General features: G+C 40.8%; 4 protein-coding genes across 6 annotated transcripts in view; 2 read left to right on the forward strand and 2 right to left on the reverse strand.

Moving 5' to 3' along the window:
• Positions 1 to 140: 140 nt before the first annotated feature.
• Positions 141 to 3,799, reverse strand: cox4i1 (cytochrome c oxidase subunit 4I1). Its single transcript, XM_080491230.1, has 5 exons — positions 3,733 to 3,799; positions 2,720 to 2,796; positions 1,725 to 1,889; positions 1,483 to 1,614; positions 141 to 1,327 (listed from the first exon to the last, which is right to left on the reverse strand). The coding sequence occupies exons 2-5, from the start codon at positions 2,793 to 2,795 to the stop codon at positions 1,191 to 1,193; spliced, it is 510 nt and encodes a 169-aa protein (XP_080347356.1). The 5' UTR covers position 2,796; positions 3,733 to 3,799; the 3' UTR covers positions 141 to 1,190.
• A 1,982-nt stretch (positions 3,800 to 5,781) lies between these two features.
• On the forward strand, positions 5,782 to 10,497 carry emc8 (ER membrane protein complex subunit 8). Its single transcript, XM_080491268.1, has 5 exons — positions 5,782 to 6,343; positions 7,248 to 7,324; positions 7,435 to 7,504; positions 8,297 to 8,391; positions 8,582 to 10,497. Exons 1-5 carry the CDS (start codon positions 6,110 to 6,112, stop codon positions 8,739 to 8,741), a joined length of 636 nt encoding a protein of 211 aa, XP_080347394.1. The 5' UTR covers positions 5,782 to 6,109; the 3' UTR covers positions 8,742 to 10,497.
• A 1,927-nt stretch (positions 10,498 to 12,424) lies between these two features.
• Positions 12,425 to 14,566, forward strand: gins2 (GINS complex subunit 2). Its single transcript, XM_080490965.1, has 5 exons — positions 12,425 to 12,598; positions 12,848 to 12,962; positions 13,511 to 13,610; positions 13,697 to 13,823; positions 14,227 to 14,566. Exons 1-5 carry the CDS (start codon positions 12,509 to 12,511, stop codon positions 14,353 to 14,355), a joined length of 561 nt encoding a protein of 186 aa, XP_080347091.1. The 5' UTR covers positions 12,425 to 12,508; the 3' UTR covers positions 14,356 to 14,566.
• A 1,975-nt stretch (positions 14,567 to 16,541) lies between these two features.
• Positions 16,542 to 19,148, reverse strand: part of gse1b (Gse1 coiled-coil protein b) — a 42,555-nt gene continuing 39,948 nt past the window's right edge. For all 3 annotated transcript variants that reach the window (XM_080492414.1, XM_080492413.1, XM_080492412.1), the window contains exons 13-15: positions 18,455 to 18,793; positions 18,011 to 18,114; positions 16,542 to 17,924 (exon numbers count right to left, since the gene is read on the reverse strand). In XM_080492414.1, coding sequence (XP_080348540.1) covers positions 17,784 to 17,924; positions 18,011 to 18,114; positions 18,455 to 18,793 — 584 coding nt within the window. In that variant the 3' untranslated portion in view covers positions 16,542 to 17,783. The remainder of the gene's footprint in view (positions 17,925 to 18,010; positions 18,115 to 18,454; positions 18,794 to 19,148) is intronic.

A 19,148-nucleotide genomic window follows, 5' to 3' on the forward strand; every position in this document is an offset into this window, starting at 1 on the left:
GCAACCTCAAGACCCGAACCATGGACACGCTCCTAACATTTTAACTTTCACAGCTGTACTTGTGATCATTTTGTTTAAAAAAACAAAAAAAGGGGGGGGAGAGGGGCGCAATAAATGTCTTTTTTTTTATTGTTTTCAAATATATTTTTGTTTCAGTATTTACATTTTGTTATTTTCATTAGAAAATACCGCGATTTTACTTGCCTGAATACATGCAGTACAGGCATATCTCAAAAACTTCAAATACAAAATGAAATGCTAATTTTATCATGTATCTAAAACTGTAAAACTCCCTTATAGTCTTGCTTTATTAAACATGAATTGAAACATTACTCTTATTTAGATTTTTCAGTTTCACACAATTACAGTAACTCAAACTATGAGAGTAAGACCATGATTATCACTAAACAAAGAAACATTCTCAAACATTTTGAGTGTTGAAATAACTGACATATTAGTGATTTAAATCTTTAAAGATGCTGTATTTAAGCTTGAATATATGTGGCTTCAACATTTGAATTACATGAAATAATACTTACTTTTTGAGATGCTCATGTGCACATAATTCAGGATTTACTGTTGTATGATCTACCCATGAATCACTGACCTGCAGTGATGGGAAAACTGGAACCATCCTGTATCTTTATTTCATGTAGAACCAGTGAATCTATTGATCAACAACCACTGATTTGTGTGCTGAGCTTTTAAATTATTGTACATTTCAGTAATTATCTGCACGATGTACCTATTCCATTACTATAACACAGCAGAAACTAGTGGCACTACATAGATAATATGGTAATACAACAATGAATATTTGCAAATATAACAAACTGTTGTGGTTCCGGAGATAGTGACAATTACACAACCATCTAATAACTTTAAAACACGGGCAGCTTCTACTGTGAACCCTGCAGAAAAACAGTATTAAGCAAATTTCACTCTTGCATTGATAGTAATAGGTGTATGTAGAAGCATTTGTGTAAAAGTCTTAAATGGACCACAATAGACATTTAATCAGATTGGCTGTTTTATTCTTGTTTCTATATTACACAATGACCTTAAGAGGAAGTGGCCTTCCAAAATGTACAGCATGAGGTAATGTGAACAACTGATAAATACAGAACTATAGGCCTTGTTGTAAATGTGTGTTGGTCTTCCACTGGATTCAAATATGGTTCATGGTCAAGTTATTTTTTCCACTCCTTCTTCTCGTAGTCCCAATTGGATGTGAAGCCCTCCACTGGGTTGATTCTCATGTCCAGCATCCTCTGGAGCTCCTTCTGCTTGTACTCTGCATCAAATGTGTGTGGGACAGCTCCATACACTGCAAACAAGGATAGAATGTGTCAATAGTAACAAATGATCCGAAGGGAAACTGGTATAATATGAACTTTTTTTTTGTTTTCTTGTGGTGAAGTTCAACATATGCACAGCAAACACACGGAAGGAGAGTTGCAAATCAAAGCTCGATCTATTTACCATATTTCCTCTGCCAGAGCACAACCAGGCCAGTGAAACCAAAAAAGAAGAACATTCCACCGACCACAGACTTCCACTCAGATGATCCCTTGTTCATCTCAGCAAAGCTCTGGTTGAAGCTGATGCGGTACACTTAACATGACAAACACACAGATAAAGACAAAGAATGTAAGAACAGCAAAAGTCTCAAGTTTTTTCTCTTATTTTAGTTTTTTCACAAAGGGTGAGTTATTGAATCTTACAAGCAATCTTCTCATCATTGGAAAGGGTGGCCCAGGAGCCCTTCTCCTTCTCTTTCAGGGACTTCTGTTCTGGGTCCAGAGTCTGCACATAGCGGATATCTGGAAGAGGGTTCTCCCGCCTGTCAAAGTAGGTCGGGAGAGTGTATTCCTCCACTTTGGCAACACCTGCAGGAGACAAGACACTGAATCATCCAATGACCTTTAAACCTAATTAAAGTGTTGAAACCTCAGACATACAAAAAAACAAGGTCGCCTACTGTGAACGTCTCTACTCACTGATTGCTCTCGCTCAGATTGGCTTTTATTATCAATATCATAAAATGTTGTAAATGGTTTGAAATAATCCTTTGAATTTGAACCACACCGGAATGTAATTATAATCAGATCCATAAAATATGTATAATTTAATTAGGATTGATATGAAAATGCTGTTCATGCAAATACTTGTTTGTGTGCATGTGATGAAAGGTAGCACAATATGAGCCATCCAGAGGACATAACTACCTGTTGTTGGACCATATAAGCACACAATCTTTTATGTCCCTTGATATAGTACTGTACGGCAAGATACAAGCCATTACTGAATAGCTGTGTGACACTTATAAAGAAAATTAAATTGCTGTTCAACAATGTGTAATTTCAGAACAAAATGAAAGGCTGGCAGCTGAAAGCACTTTGTAGTTTGACACAACAAACTCTTCCAATACAAACACCTGAAATGTTCTCCCGTGACGACTAAAAAATAGATAACGGTGGGAAATGGTCGTTATAATATGGAAGCATGTTGTTGGGTAAAAATGTAACTTGTACACAGAACTATCTCATTTTGAATTAAACACTAGCTTGAAATACATTTGGCGGCACATTCAACACAGGTTTAACTTTTAATGTCTGACAGAGATTATCTGAGCAAGTACCAGCACTTTATTAGTGGCATAAACTGATCAGCAACCAGAAATAGAACATGCTTGGGGGCCACTTCACATTATACTTACCATGCCCTCCACGTACACAGACAGATGTGGAGATGGCACGTTTGCCAACAAGGCTAAGTGCTCTGGTGGCCAGCATTCTATGGGAAGATCAGAGGACATACGTCAAAAAACTTCTTGAACCTACTGAACACGCACAATAATATCATACACAAGAATTGTCCTTGAATTTTCATTATGTTTGCAATACAAAACCAGGATTTCTGCACACCTGACAACCGAATTTAAACAACTTAATGTGTTTTGTTTTGGGTTTTTTTTTTCAAATAGATTATACGAAGGGCACATTGACCCAATTTAACATAGTTAATAATTAATGGAAAACGTATCCCCAGTTTAAAAACTAGATTAAGCACAACTTTAAGGATTTCACGTTACCCCACAAATGTAAGCAATACAGGATTACCGTTACTCAGTTTCTTATGCACAAATCACAGTTCATAATCATTTATAATCTTTAGGCAGGGGAGTATTTAAAGTGTGGCAAATGAAAACATTTACGCAGTTTGTATACTCACTGTCAACACTAATACTGAGAGTAGGTCATGCAGAGTATAAAAATGTGGATCCGCAGCGTGAGGTCAAGTCAGATCAGCTTTTGTTTAGGAACTAAACCAAAGGTTCGCCCAGCTGCTAAGCTAATGCGAGCGCTAGCTGCAGCCGCAAGGTCATGGCGCCCCGAGTAAAAAAAGTCACAGAAACGGAATTTTTTTCCACACCGGATCGTTCGGCCTGACCAAAATACCACTGAATTAACTGATTTGTACATTGTATGGGGTGAAGCTCTAAGACATTTTACTATCGCGGCATCTCACCGCTCTCCTGTGATGCTAGAAGCTAAAGACAGCTAACCGCTATGTCAGCTCGAGCTCAAACAAAGTCATGGCTGATAAACTCCCAATTAGACCAGCGACGACATCGCTGCGCATGACCCGTAAAAGATTTAGGCTGTGGTAGAATACGCCAAATGTGCGTTGTTGCTGTGTTAGTAAATGGTTATAAAGCCGGTATTCTACCTTCTCTTCCTCCTCGCTGGTGTCCGCCGACGGTCTGAAGGGAAGTCGATCCGAACCGGAAGCCGTAAAGCCTGGAGGAGGTAGGCCTGAGCTGCTCGACTCCGCCATGGCAAATGGGCGCTGACTTCCGGTAGTGGCAAAAAGCCACTAACCAACCCATCTGGCTCTTGACTGCTCTATTAACTCATCAAACATTAAACATAAGATAAGTGCAATCAGGATTCTTCAAGCCGGAGAAAACTCAACTTCACTCTCCCCTTCACCAGAACAACCCAGAAACAAATGGGCACCTCTGCCTCTGTGGCTGGAGTCAAATTGTGGAATGCCTTAGAGCTGGACTTAAAGAACTCCTCAACTGTGCATCAATATAAAAGGCAAATCAAATGGACGTCAATTTAATTCTACGAGGCTTGATAATTAAGCTAAATGTGACAGTGATTTTGCTGAAATGTGATTTTTCTGTGAACTGCAGGTAATATGTTTATGTATATATTTCTTGTTTTTAAGCTATGAGCTAATATAAGTTACATGCAACCTTGATTTGATCCTGCTGTAATTACATGCTGTGTGACTGATTTGAATATTCTATAAATTGCCCATCAGTCAATTTTGTATATATTTTCTTCTGTTATTGTGTTTTGAAGAAAGGGGCACCAACTATAGATTTTATCTTCTTTGTGCTCCTTTTCAATTATAAACATTCAAGGGAATGAGCTTCATGAAATCTGAGAAAGAGAAAATAACATGATTGAAATGAATGAATGAAAAGAAAGAAAGAAAAGAAAGAAAGAAAGAAAGAAAGAAAGGATTCACATAGCTCATTATGTCACATTAACTGCTATTTAACCCATAAACAATATGATACTTTACAAATAAACCAGTTTATTGCCTTTATGACAATCAAAGGCATTAAAATACATATGGGAAACAATAAACTCTCATAAAAGCAGCTGTTTATTTGAAAAATTATTTTGATATAATGTATTGTTATTTATCCATCCATTCATCTTCTTTACCGCTAAGTCCGTTTAGGGTCGCGGTGGCAGTAGAGAGCAGAGAAGCCCAGGCATCCCTGACCCCCGCAACTTCCTCCAGCTCTTCTGGGGGGACCCCGAGTCGCTCTCAGGTCAGACCAAAGATATAATCTCTCCAGCGAGTCCTGTGCCGACCTCGGGGCCTCCTCCCACTTGGGCGTGCCTGGTAGACCTCTAAAGGGAGGCGACCAGGGGGCATCCTAATCAGATGCCCGAACCACCTCAACTGGCTCCTCTTAATGTGGAGGAGCAGCGGCTCGACTTTGAGTCTCTCCCAGATGACTAAGCCCTTCACTCTATCACGAAGAGTGACGCCCGCCACCCTGTGGAGAAAACTCATTTTGGCCATTTGTAGCCACGATCTCATTCTGTCATTATGGCCCAAAGTTCATGACCATAGCTGAGGGTGGGAATTTGAATTCTGGAGGCCCTCATGTGACACTGCCAGAAGGACATCATCCGCAAAGAGCAGAGACGTCACCCTACGGCCCCTCCACATGATGCCCTCCTGCACCCGGCTGCCCCTTGACATCCTGTCCATGAAGATCACGAACAAAAGGGGTGACAAGGCGCAGCCCTGGCGGAGTCCAGCACCCACCCTGAACAAGTCTATCTTAGTGCCGAGTATACAGACACAGCTCTCACACAGACCGGATAGCCCGCAGCAGCGGCTCCAGTGCTCCGTACTCCCTTACCACCTCCCACAAGACATCTCGGGGGACACGGTCACATGCCTTCTCCAAGTCCACAAAACACATGCAGACTGAATAGGTAAAAAATCTCGACTTTGATTTTCGACTTTTTCTGAAGTGCCTGAAGGTTGCTTGTTTTTATTAGCCTCCGAATTTTTTTTTCTTCCTTCAATGGCCCTAATACTCTTCCGTAATACGTATATTATGTCAATGCTTCACGCAGTCTAAATATATATTTATTAACGGCGCTACGTGAAACTCCCCCTCCCACCAGTAGGGGGCTCCGCTTCGAGGTTTGCTAACCAGCCACCACGTGAGGAAGTAAATGGATTTTTTTTTTTTTCCCCATGGCAGCGCCGGTGCTGGAGACGGAGAGGAAGGTGGAAGTAAGATTAGCTTTCTGACGAGTCACTTGGTAATTTATTGAGCTTTAAAACTGCTGGGACGTCTAATAATCGCGGAGCGTACATGCACTCATCAGAAAAGACGGCCAGGACGTCATCTTCTGCGAGTAGGGAGGCTGTGGCGGTGGATATCTACTTTTCTCCGGGCATGAGAAGTAACGATAGCTAACGGTAGCGGACGCTTCTCCACCGTGTAAACTCGGCTGCTCTGACAGGAGCTGTAACCTTTCACCGACTGTGCCCATTTATGTTTTTCCTCCTCGCAAGCATGCCCATCCAACTAACAAGCCAGGCTTATTGTAAAATGCTTTTACACGCTGCCAAGTATCCCCACTGTGCCGTGAATGGGCTGCTGGTGGCGGAGAAAAGCAAGGAGAAGAAGAAAGACAGCCACGGTGATCCGGTGCTGTGTGTGGACTGTGTGCCTCTGTTCCACGGCACTCTGGCCCTGGCACCAATGCTGGAGGTGGCGCTCACACTGGTGAGTACCTCTCCATTTACAACACACGCTCTTCAACTACATTGAGTGTGTGCACTTTCATCTCACCAATCCAGTCCACCGTCCTGCTGGAGCAGAGTCATTATATAAACCGTGTTTGGGTTCATCATTATGGTCTGCTGGTACAACACAACAAGACTATCTTGCCACCTATGCCTCAGCGTGGGGGGAATCACAGATTCTTAGTCATATCAGTGAACTGCTACACGTAAACACGGAAGCTCAACATTCCCACAGTTCATCCCAAAGATCAAATCACGTTTGAATTATATTTTGGAGTTTGCCATGTGACACACGTGACTACACACACTAAAACGTTGGTGGCATGTACAGAGTGTGTGTGTGTGTGTGTGTGTGTGTGTGTGTGTGTGTGTGTGTGTGTGTGTGTGTGTGTGTGTGTGTGTGTGTGTGTGTGTGTGTGTGTGTGTGTGTGTGTGAGAGAGAGAGAAAGAGAGCAACAATGATTTCTTAACGTATAACAAATTATGTTATTCACAGTGCAGCTCTGTTTTCATACTTCAAGTCCTCTCTCTGTTGGAGATGACCAAAAAAAGCTGAAGAATTTCCATGTTTGAAGATGTGGATACCTTAGGTCAGCCGTAAAGTTATGAGTCAGGATCAAACTACAGAAATATTATTATCACAGGTTTAGGAAAAGTATAAATGTACAATGATGTTTCATCAGGCGCTGTTTATTTTGAACTTTGCCTCTATAAAGTTGCATCACTTTTAATTGAAAAGCGATAGTTTCACAGCGTTATCCCCAAAATATTATGACATTTTACATGTAAATCTTTTATACACATCCAAAAGTAGACTTCTATTATATTATCTTCTCATGTGAAGAATCTCGTTGTCTCATAAGCTGCTTCTTTTTCTATGTCAGATTGACACTTGGTGTAAAGAAAATAATTATGTCATCGCTGGATATTATCAAGCAAATGAACGCAAAAAGGATGCAAGGTAAGGACACGAAAACAAACCCTATCAACTCTATATTTCACATAAAAGCAACTGCATCACACCCTCCCTGCACTTTTGATATGCAATGTTTTTGGTGCTCTCTCTTCCAGACCCAACCAGGTTGCAGAGAAAGTGGCGGCGAGGATTTCTGAAAACTTCAGTGAAGCAGCAATTGTTATGGTAGTAGTTTATTGTCGCTTCTGTCCATTTAACATGAATTATACCAAAACTCAAATAGATGAAGCAAATTAGAAGTAAATGTGAATTCACTTTCGTACCGGGCTTTTCAGTGTGAGGCTCAGTGTTTCAGTGTGAGGCTCAGTGTTTCAGTGTGAGGCTCAGTGGAAAAGTTACATGGCTTCACATCTATGAAATGTTTCACATACGTTTAGTAATCTCAATGCACTTTACACTGTTAGAGAAACTCACGTGGGCACACGTTTACACTAATCAATGCCATGCAGGCTGCACCCTCTCTACCATGTCCTGCCCAAGGCCGCTTCAACATGTGAAGCTGGAATCCAGAGACGTACTGCACATCACAGGGTGGAGAACGCTCCACTCTACCACCTGAACCACATCCGCCCATTAGCCGCTCAATCTCAAAACCTACTCGCTGAGATTAGATCAATAGCTGCAGTCCTGGAGCTCATTTAAAATCAACATTCTGAACTGATGTTTTCTTACATTGATGATGACGATGATGTTCCATTGCGTCCCTGCATCATTGCAATAGTGATATTATGGTGTCTGACAAGTTCTATTTATAATGTCCAGGTATTATTGGGTCATTTGGCTTATTAATGAAGTATTTCTATTCTATTCTAATGTGCTACAGGATGTTTTCACAAAGGTCTACTCTTGGATACTACTGATTATATGAATGAGCTTCCCTTATAAAAAAATGTGCAGGTGTATTAACCAGATCATAGTTGCCTTTAAGTGAATAATATTTTCTGTCTTTGTCTCCAGGTGGACAGCAGTAGATTAACAATGAGCTGTTTTGAGCCCATTGTGCTAATCTACGATCACCATGAAAACAAGTGGAAAAACAGAGAAGTAACTCAGTAAGTTTGTCTGCAGGATGTATTGTGTGTATAAGGTAACATGCTCCTTATACAGACACTCCAGCGCTCAGGCTGCGTTCAGAAGTGTCGTCTCCCCAACCTACAACAATTTCTCAAAACCAAAGTGCTTGGTAAACGTGCATTTTAGGTGTTTCCAACAAAAGTGAGGTTTCCTGTGTGTGTCTTCCAGGGAGTGTTTTGAGGACTGGAACGAAGCACAGAAGATCACATCTGCCCTGCTGGAGGGCAGGTCCTATGAGAACCTGATTGACTTTGACAATCATTTGGATGATCTGAGGAACGACTGGACCAACCCTGTGATCAACAAGTCCGTCCTGGACCTGTGCTAAGACCTGAAATCAAAGAGCTCCTTACACACACATATACACACACACACACACACAAACACAAAATTGTTGCTGCCACTTCAGCATGCATGATGCTACACATCGTGTAGCACAGAACGACCGACATGCTGATCACGTGGTCCATGTTTTACGGGAAAGTTCCCGCGCTGGTGGGAGCTGAAGGGGCATCGACCAGTTTGCCAAACCTGCTCAAGGGCAAACGCCGTGCGTGCACTTTTGGCCTGTGTCCACCCTTACAAGGTGATACTGAGGTGAAGGAGGCCATTGTGCTTTTTGAATGCAACTTAAATGTTTGTTTTATTTTCTACTTTGATCTGGTTTGTGTTTATTCATAGTTATGTGCAAGATGTTAAAAATCTTGAGTTTTGATTAATATATTTCTTCTTAAAATTTTAGTCAGTAGAAAAGAGATCAAGTTCCAAATGAATAAGAGATTTAGATGTTGATGGTTATCCTGAGATACTGTTCAAGGGGGCCATATTGTGCAAAAATCACCTTTTGGTGGTTTTCTAACAATAATATGCATCCCTATACTTGGGAATGATGTCCCAGACGTGAAAAAAAAATCTGTCACCCCTCTGTCCCTGGCTTGTTTCTATTTTTAAAAACTGTGTTGCTCCAACGAGAGAATCAGAAATCAAACCCTACATAGTGTCATCAGGGGTTTAGCCAATCCCTATCAAGGTAGGCCCTCCCTTTGACCCTCCCACAATTAGGCAGCTCTGCTCTGGCACATGGCACCACGAGAGGGAGTACTTCCTCCTCTTTCCAAGATGGGCATGTGTGGGTGGAGCCAGTCCAGCTCACACGGACACAGCAGATTCTGAATGCAGCTCCTATGATCCAAAATTCAAATGGCTGAAAAGCTGGATTTTGGGCAATGAACTTTTGAATACCACATTTCTGGACCCAGGAGACCCACGTGAAAGTGTTGAAAAGCTGCATAATATGACCCCTTTAATAAACGTATTCTTTCAATTCCTCAAGCAAGTTCCACGTGCTGAAGTGTTGCCTGAATATGTTCAAACGTGAAATAATGAAATGGCATAGAAGTACAGGCACAAAGCGTTTGGTCACATCAATCTGAACCTACTTTTTACTGAAGAGGATGTTTTTAACTTGAGAGCTTTGAACTTTTAAGTGATTAATGCATTCAGAAACATTTCTATGCCGCATGTCATCTGCTATGGCCTCTATAGGGTGATATCCCTGTCTGGATTTTTGTAATTGATCAATGACATGGAATCTGGAAAAATCTATGCCAGTGCAGATTAATGTGTGAGCTTTGTTTTGTGTTCAATATTTATAGTTAGACAGACAATAGTATTTATTTATACCTAATTGACAAACTAGATCCAACTATTTATATAAAAGCATTGCTAGTAATGTATTTATTGCAAGGCTATAGAATTACTTTGTATTTGAGGATGACCCATTCAGCGTTAACTGCTTAAACAAATATGGTTAAATTTTCTAATGAGATTTTATGAATTGAATGTACGTAATAGATTATTTGAGAGGGCATAAATCAAACGTCTTGTGTCTTTTTTTCAACAATTATTTTGCTGTGTCTTACACCGCTGCCTTGACATTTCCCGTCCCCACGACTGCAGCTCTTTTTAGTCCATGTCCATGTCAGGGTCCAGTGGATTTGCTAAAGGGTAGAATTACTAGAGTGGAAGACATTTTGTATGTCGATTTACATGTCAAAATTTATAATAAAAGCTTGTTTGCAACCAACATTGTGAAGTAAAATTACAAGAATGAAGATAGAGGTAAAGTAACTGCTTTTATTATTGTATTACACTCATTTAACTTAAGTAGAATTAAGTTTGTGTTTTTTGAGGTAATTGGATAATTCAGTGAGAACACACTCAACAAAGGAAACTCATTACATATTTCTATTACATATTTTGACATTTCCATTGATAAGATTTTCCCCATGATGTAAAGCCATGCACACAGTATTTCTGGCTGATGGGGACAATACATTGACTCACATTCATTTTCTGCAGATTTGACATAACTACAGCCTCACTTTAAAACATGTTGATCTCAACATGTATTTATTCCCACAATGGGGTCTTTCCTGTTTGTCTCCAAGGTATATATATATATATATAAGTCCTGCTGATCAGGTCTCTATCAGTATCGAAGAAACAAGCACACACATTCCTGTGTAATACATGAGTTCAACTATCATCAAGGGAAGCATGGAAATACTTTGAAAAGTAGAAAAAGAAAATCTGAAGTACTTTTTGATGCCAGGTAATTCAGTGTCAGCTCTACGGAACACATGTATTCCTTCCAAAATGATGTGAAGAAAGTTTGAAATGGTCTTAAGCACATGATACAAAGTATTTCTTCAGTAATACATATTTTTTATCTCTGCTTTAGGAATGTGGGATGATATATATATATTTTTTAATCTGCACAAAATCAAAATATAACACAGAATTACAAGAAATAAAACCTGACCGCGCAGGAGTGGAAAGAAGCCCAAGGGTTAGCTTATATGAAAATATCTCCAATAATAATCATTACAGTAATGAATGATTAAGGAACAACAAGCATAGAAAAGTGTCAGTTATTAAAAAAAGCACACCTAAACCACACAACATATCAACTCAGCCACTTTGTGATTTCTTCTTTTTTATTTTTTTTTATCTGTAAAAAGTGTTTTATAAATAAACTGAACTTTACTGACTTACATACTAACCTTTAGTTAAATATAAAAGACACAATACACTCTGGAGGTCTGGATAGGTCACGTCTTTATCACATAATTTGGAAAATATCAAGATTATTATATTGAGGGATGCAGGGACTGAACAACAGAGCAGCAGGCTCCTGTGTGTGTGTGTGTGTGTGTGTGTGTGTGTGTGTGTGTGTGTGTGTGTGTGTGTGTGTGTGTGTGTGTGTGTGAGAGAGAGAGAGAGAGAGAGAGAGAAAGAGAGCAACAATGATTTCTTAACGTATTTTTTTCATTCATTCACTAAACATGTCTCAGTTAGACGTGTCACTAAAAGCAGGTTTGTAGTCACCATTTGTTTGGATTACAAATGTAAATTGTTCTTGGGCATGAGTAAAATTACATACTTGAGGAAAAAAAATGAAAGTACAAGTAACCAAAATACATGACATCAATTAATTGAGACTGACCAGAAAACAAGTTCCTCAAAAACGGAGAAGTCACATGTCTCAATGCACGAGGATGATTTCAAAACACATAGGCACGAGCAACACTTGTAACGTTTTGCTTCTACATTGGTGATTCGGTGTAGAAGTAAAATTGGGTCCAAATAATGATCTAAAATGTAAAATGTAAAGTTAACTTACTCGAGCGCGTCCGCTGTGGTCTTCGCTTAGTAAACACTGCCACCTGGTGGAGTGTATCTGTAACTGCTGCATAGGGCTGAGATTGAACAATGTTTAGTGTTGCCGGCATTGTCGCGACCAGCAAACCGAGTGACACTCGAGTAAATTATAATGGATGGACTGCAACTGACTTGAAGTTGAGGAAGTAATCAGGCTGACAAATTAACCGCTTAAGTAAGTGTGAAATAAACGTTCACAAACCCGCACCACATATTTCCTGGTGAAGACGCAGATGGATGACGCGCGGGATGACGCAGCTGTCTTCTCGTTGTTTGATTGGTTCGCGCAGCTCGCAGCGCGGGAATTCTCTGCGGCGTGAATGCGACAAATGCAGTGCAGAAAAGTTTAAGAAAACAACGCGTTAAACAGCGATGGATCCCTCAGAGGTCGAGTTCCTCGCCGAGAAAGAAATGGTGAAGATTATACCGAACTTCAGCCTTGATAAGATCTATTTAATCGGGGTGAGTACGACAGTCGCGCTTGAAAAAGATGAATATCAGGGAGTTATTGGGGCTGATTTCTAGACCAGAGAATGACAAGTTTCCTCATAATGATCCTCAATTCAGGCCAACACACTTAAAATCGTATATTGTGGAATCGCATTACACGTGTAAGCATACGGGAACTGTAATGCATGTGTTTGTAAATTGTATTTAGATGGAGTTGCATTGCTTGGCTGCGTATAAAGTGGACCTTACCTATATCCTCAGGGTGACCTGGGTCCTTTTAACCCCGGGCTGCCTCTGGATGTCCCTGTGTGGCTTGCTCTTAACCTCAAACAGAGGCAGAAATGCAGAGTTATCCCACCTGAGTGGATGGATGTTGGTAAGTCTCCTTGACGGGCAAATATAAAACTGTAATGACTACTTGAATTATTGTTTGAAATGTTTGTAATTTCTTAATATATTCGAGATTTTCTCTCTGTGTTGTCTGATCCTATCAAATTATAATGTGTTCTATCTCAGCTTGTTCAAATGTTTTGATATTATCTGCACGAAAGTAGTGTTAGTGAGGATCATTGTCATGAAATGATCAGAACTAATGATCATCCTCCTAGTTTTCACTCACAGTGTCTTTAGGAAACAGGCACACAATCCCTCTAGAGATGTTTGTTTTCAAACATATTGTAGATGAGACTAGATTAGATTAGACTTTAGTTCAGACTGATTAAAAAAATAGATAAATAAAAATACCCCCCCCCCCCCCCCCCCAGTTGTTTATTCCTTTTTTCTTTCTCGATGGACCATTGTCATGATGCAAAACCACCAATGCAGAGTGCCAAAAAAAACAGGATGATCTTTCCAAAGTATTTATTTTTCAGAGAGTGATTGATTTATCCTCACGGGTGTGCTTGCTTTGCTTCAACCCTGCAGAGAAACTGGAAGAGTTGCGAGAGCTTGAGAGAAGAGAGGAGGCCTTTACTCCCGTTCCCAGTCCGTACTACATGGAGCTGACCAAGCTGCTATTGAACCAGTGGGTCATGGAAACTGCAGTCAACCCGGGACCGAAGTGCAGCCTCAGCATCTTGTTGCATTCATGTTGTTTCTTTCTTTTTGTAGTGCATCTGACAACATTCCAAAAGCTGATGAGATTCGCACGCTGGTCAAAGACATCTGGGACACTCGTATTGCCAAACTCCGCCTGTCTGCCGACAGCTTTATCAGTCAGCAGGAGGCTCACGCGAAGGTAAAAAACTAATCAGAAATGGTGATGGGCGATACTGACGATCTCCTTTACAGTGCCATACCAAGTAAAGTCGTATCTGGTGTTTCTGATACGGATTTGTGAGGGTTACCCTCAGCTTTGTCGAACAAAAAAGAAAATAAAAGTACTTAGATAACTTTTAAAGCTTATTCGCTTTAAAACAAGAAATCGATCATGTCTAAAAATAACATTTTAAATCTTGGCCAGTGCTGTATAATTGCAGTCCAGAACATTATCAGCTTCATCTGTTGAATTATTGTGCCAATTTACAACTTTTTACTTGTTTGACAAAAATGACACGTCACAGAGCAGCATCAGTGTTTTCACGGTTGGATCTCGAACGTGTGCTCCTCTCCCGGCCGACTGAACTTCTCTCTTTCTCCAGCTGGATAATCTGACTCTGATGGAGATCAACACCATACGAGCTTTCTTCCTCGATTCCCTCAACTGCATGTACAAGCTCCGCACCAATCTGCAGCCAGGCTCCACTGCTGGACCCTTCACAGACTTTTAATCCACAAGGCCAAAGCCTCCTCGTCCCAACAATTTGAACGGACCTGAGGTTACTTTTAGTCAGTTACCCGACTCTGTAAATATTTCAAAGCTTATGAGCTGTAAATGCTGTTTGTAATGCGTGCATATTTAAATAAATTGAATTTAGTGTGTGTTTGTTTCATTAAATGATAAATAAATTTTATGTCTGGGACATACCTATAGACTTTCTGATTTATCGGTTTGTTTTTATTGATGTTTTGTACTGGAGTGAATTTTTATTCCAAAATGGCGAAAGACCAAATTGTTCCTAACATTTAAAATGCTTAAATAGTGGAAGGAAACTGGCGTACCGTAAACTCCATTAAGTTTGGTCTCTATTTGAGGAAGGTGTCCCAGATGTGACCGGGTTTTTGATTCTTTTCACTCCAATAGTCAGTAACGGGTGAGAAGCACTGAAGAAATGGTTATTTACACTACTTTCCATATTTGGATCAATGATTGCCAGGTTCAGTTAACATCAGTTACAAATCTCATTTGAAGCCACGCGGCAAACGGGCAGCTCTGATAGAACACCTTCTCTGTCCATCCATCCTCTGTACGAGGACAGCTCATCAGTCCATCACAGCGCAAACGGAGACGGACACACACTCCTACAGCTGCTACAACCCATTAGTCTCTATTGCTTGTTCCTTTTGAGTGGGAGCATCTGGAGAAACCCCACGTATTTACATTGAGAACATGCAAACCTAATGCTTTTACAGGTGTTGAGTAATAAAGAAAAGAAATGCAAATCTAGTTTGGGAAATCATGTCAAGACTCACAACTTGCAGCAAATTAGGCATCGCAACTTTGTAAACTTCTAGATACCATCAGAAACCCACACACAACAGGTTGATGTTGAACATTTTTGAAATATTTTATTTTCTTTTTTGTCTGAAATCACAGCCATATATTCATAAATACCTAATTACTACATTCAACAAAGAATATATTACATTACAATGAATTCAAACAAGTACATTTTAAAAACAGGATTTCACAGCATCTAGACATCCTCCACCGAGTAATGAGACTATTGCGTGAGTGTGCGTGGATTGGGGCGATACGGGGAGGCCGAGCGAAGAGGCTCACTGTGCTGCACCTTCCTCCCCAGCTCGTTGGCAGCTTACCTCATGACGCCTGCTCCCTCAGCTACTGATGGGCTGCACTGTTGGCTCTCTTCTGCTCTGTGAGAATGGCTACACGGTGTATTCCTCTGATCTGGATTAGGGCTCATTGGAAAATGTATTTAGGTAAAGGAGTGAGAGTCTCCTATTGACTTGCACACATTTGGAGGATGTGAATCATAAAGGAGACACTTCAAGTGTAACATGTAAAGTCCCTGATAAGTGATGTTGGAGGTTGTTCTGTGGACCATGACTCATTCATATGCTCCCAAATTCTTGAGGCACTTATAAGTAATCTAATAGATGCCTGGGGGTATTTGTGCTTCAGTATTTTATTAACTTATTTTTTTATTAAACGATGAAAACATTTTTATTTTATTTTTTTCAATCTGTCACATCAGACGTCCCACTACTGTATTTCAACACTTCAAAAGAGCCTCCACACCACGCTGGTGGCCTTGGACTTCTCCCATTGTGCCATAAGACCCAGAGAACGGGAGTTACAGGGTATGACGTTCGAGGTGAATTTCGGAGTATAACTGACGAGATTTTCAGATTTTCTCATGTACCATTTTGTCTTTTGTTTGATTTCCAGTCTGCTATTCAGAACATGTTGGCAACTTTGAATATTGGAGGTTCCCAAAGGAAAAATCAGGAAGTAAATGAGTCGGCGACAAAGGCATCCGACAGTCGTAGGAGATTTTGGTTTCAATGTTAAGCTACTCAATTACACCTCAAACCAAAATCCTACCGTTACTGGGGGGGGGGGGGGGGGGGGGGGTTATTTTGGCACTATGTCCTCTAATGGCGACGGATAAGAGCTTTATGTTTTAAGGCGTAACATGATGCAAACTGACTTTGTGTTTGAGTCCAATGCTGTATGATGCAATACAAAATAAAGTGAAGGTCCAATAGTAGGATAAAGCATGAGGAGAGTTTTATTTGCTGGCTGCTTGAGAGACTCTTCATGTCGTAACTGGGGAAAAGAAAAAAAAAAAAAAAAAAAAGTATAAAAACAAAAAATAGTGTCTCACTGTGGGACTGCACTCAGCTGGAGGATATTACAAGCTCACTGCCAGCAGAGCTGAAGCCGTTGAACTGGGCACTAACAATGAGACGTGTTGCTGTGACGGAAATGTTGGGGGGGGGGGGGGGGGGGGGGGGTGTAAGAGTGTCTCAGGACCTCGAAGTTGCCCTTGCTGACTCGGGAGGCCAGATGAGGTGGCTGTGGCTGGGTCTCAGCAGCAAAGTGCCAGGACAGAGGATGAGGATGAGGAGGAGGATTGCATGCTGCTTTCTTTCCCTCCAGTAAATGTTTCAAAACAAGCTGTTCTGGCCAGCAGCAGTACAAACACTAAAAGCAAGGCTTTCTTTTCCAACCCAAAATAAAAAGCATAAACATATAAAAATGGCAGGCTTTTTTCTTTCAAAAGAACAATGATTAACGTAATAAAAACATACAAAAATTCTTTTAAGTCTTCATATTATATACAATACAAGGCTGAAGCACCTTTTAAAATTTTTTATTTTCAAATTTTCTATTTCGAAATAAAACATTTCCTTAATTCTTTCCAAAAATGTGCATTTTAAGTTCTTCCTTAATTTGAACAGTTCTTTGTTGTAACACAGTACCACCAGGTAGTTCTTCAGCTTTGAGTAAGTGCATTTCCAGTTCAAAAGCTCGTGTGGCCACGGTGATAAAAATCTGTCCCGACTGACCAGAAGCCTTCATTTGGAGCTTTGGAGCTTTCAAGTCTTGTGGTGACACCCCTCGGGGGGGCAGCTGCTCCCTCATTGGCAGGATTGTCTGTGTGGCTGTGGCAGTGAGGGATGCAGGGACTGAACAACAGAGCAGCAGGGAGTGAAGAGTGTGAGAAGCAGGCTCCTGTGTGTGTGTGTGTGTGTGTGTGTGTGTGTGTGTGTGTGTGTGTGTGTGTGTGTGTGTGTGTGTGTGTGTGTGTGTGTGTGTGTGTGTGTGTGTGTGTGTGTGTGTGTGTGTGTCTGCACGTTGATCTTCAGGTTCTCCTGCCTGGTTGGCTACATTGGCACACGACAGCGGCTCGTGGTGCAGTCCCTGGCTCGCCGCAATCCAAAGACTGAATGTCCTTCACTGAATGGTCCTGTCTTCTGTGCATTCATCTATTCATTCATTCATTCATTCACTCCAGTCATTCATTCAACTTATCTCTGCCATGGAGCCGTGAGGACCACGTCATGAAAAATAAACTCTGGGTGTCAGTCTGAAAGGGGAGGTGGCCACAGCCGGATCACTGTGTCTGGGTCACCTTGGTGGGTAGCCTTTGTAATGGCCGCCTCTTGGCCAGTGCGTCTGTGGCAGCGTCAAACACTTCCTGAAGTGCTCCAGCTCTGCTTGTAGCTTCTCCCTTTCCACTGCCAGCTTTTGCCTCTGGGACATCAGCTCCTGTGTGGAAAAAAAAAGAGACATACATACATATATATATATATAACTTTTTAAATTTTTTCGGTGTGAGTGTGTCGTCTTCTTACCCCCATGCTATGAGACAGCTGCTCAGCAGTCAGACTGAGGTTGTAGTTTTGAGCTTCTAGTCTCCGGCATTGGTTCTGCAATACCTGTCGCTCCAAACTTTGCTCTGTGGAACATTGCAGGGCAGAGAAGAACAAGAAGGAAAATAATTATCAACAACTGATGGGTAAGAAAAATGCAACAGGGCAGCTTATTATATCTACACAGTCGATACATCTTCATTCAAGGTTTCATAAGATTGATTAGATATTTGTTAAATATGCTATTATATATATATATAATATATACTTCATGGAACAAATGGTCACTTCATATTGATTTATATTTAATTAAATTGTCCATAAGAAAGAAAAATGCTGCCAACTAGTGGTGTGAAAATGCATCAACACTTTATGAAGATTAAATATCATTCAGCTGTTAAAATGTCTACATTAATTTATGCCCACCTTCTACATATTCCTGATAAGCTTCAAATATAGATTCAATCCCCTGCCATTTAAGAACCGGAGCCTCCTCTTCCTCATCATTGTCTTCCTCCTCCGAGTCCTCGGGACCGGACAGGTCCTCTCTGCTTGTGGAGGCATCTCTGTGTAGGGGCGCTGAACTGTGCTGCCCATTGGACTGGGGGTGGGAGAGTGAAAGTGGAAGGGAGAACGATTGTGCACTTGAGTGAGACTGTGGATGTGACGGTGGCGGTCGGCCCGGCGCGCTCTGAAGCTCTGGAATGTTGTAATGAACAGAGGACTCCTGCAGGTGGGACGACTCCGACACTCCTGTGGCTCCACCTTAACGAGAGGGAATGGTGGCAGCGATTTTAAGAATTTAATACCGGTGACAAAACAACTGTCAAACCAACAAGCAACTTTGTAGTCATATACCAGTACATTTGAAGAAATTTGAATTTTGCTGAAAATACCTTCTTTTTTTTAACACTCGTTCCACATTGATAACAAACAAAAATGTTTGATGCATTAAAAAAATATATATAACAGATTTTATAAAATAAAATAAAATGTGTTTTATTTTCTAAGATATATAAAGAATAAAACATGTTTGAACGATATCACTTTATGTGTTGAACATTTTCGTCAATGTTGGGTTTATAAAGGATGGGAGAAAGAAAATGTACTCTGAATGAAT

This window comes from Lipophrys pholis (genome assembly GCF_963383615.2).
Source record: "Lipophrys pholis genome assembly, chromosome: 2".
NCBI lineage: Eukaryota > Metazoa > Chordata > Actinopteri > Blenniiformes > Blenniidae > Lipophrys > Lipophrys pholis.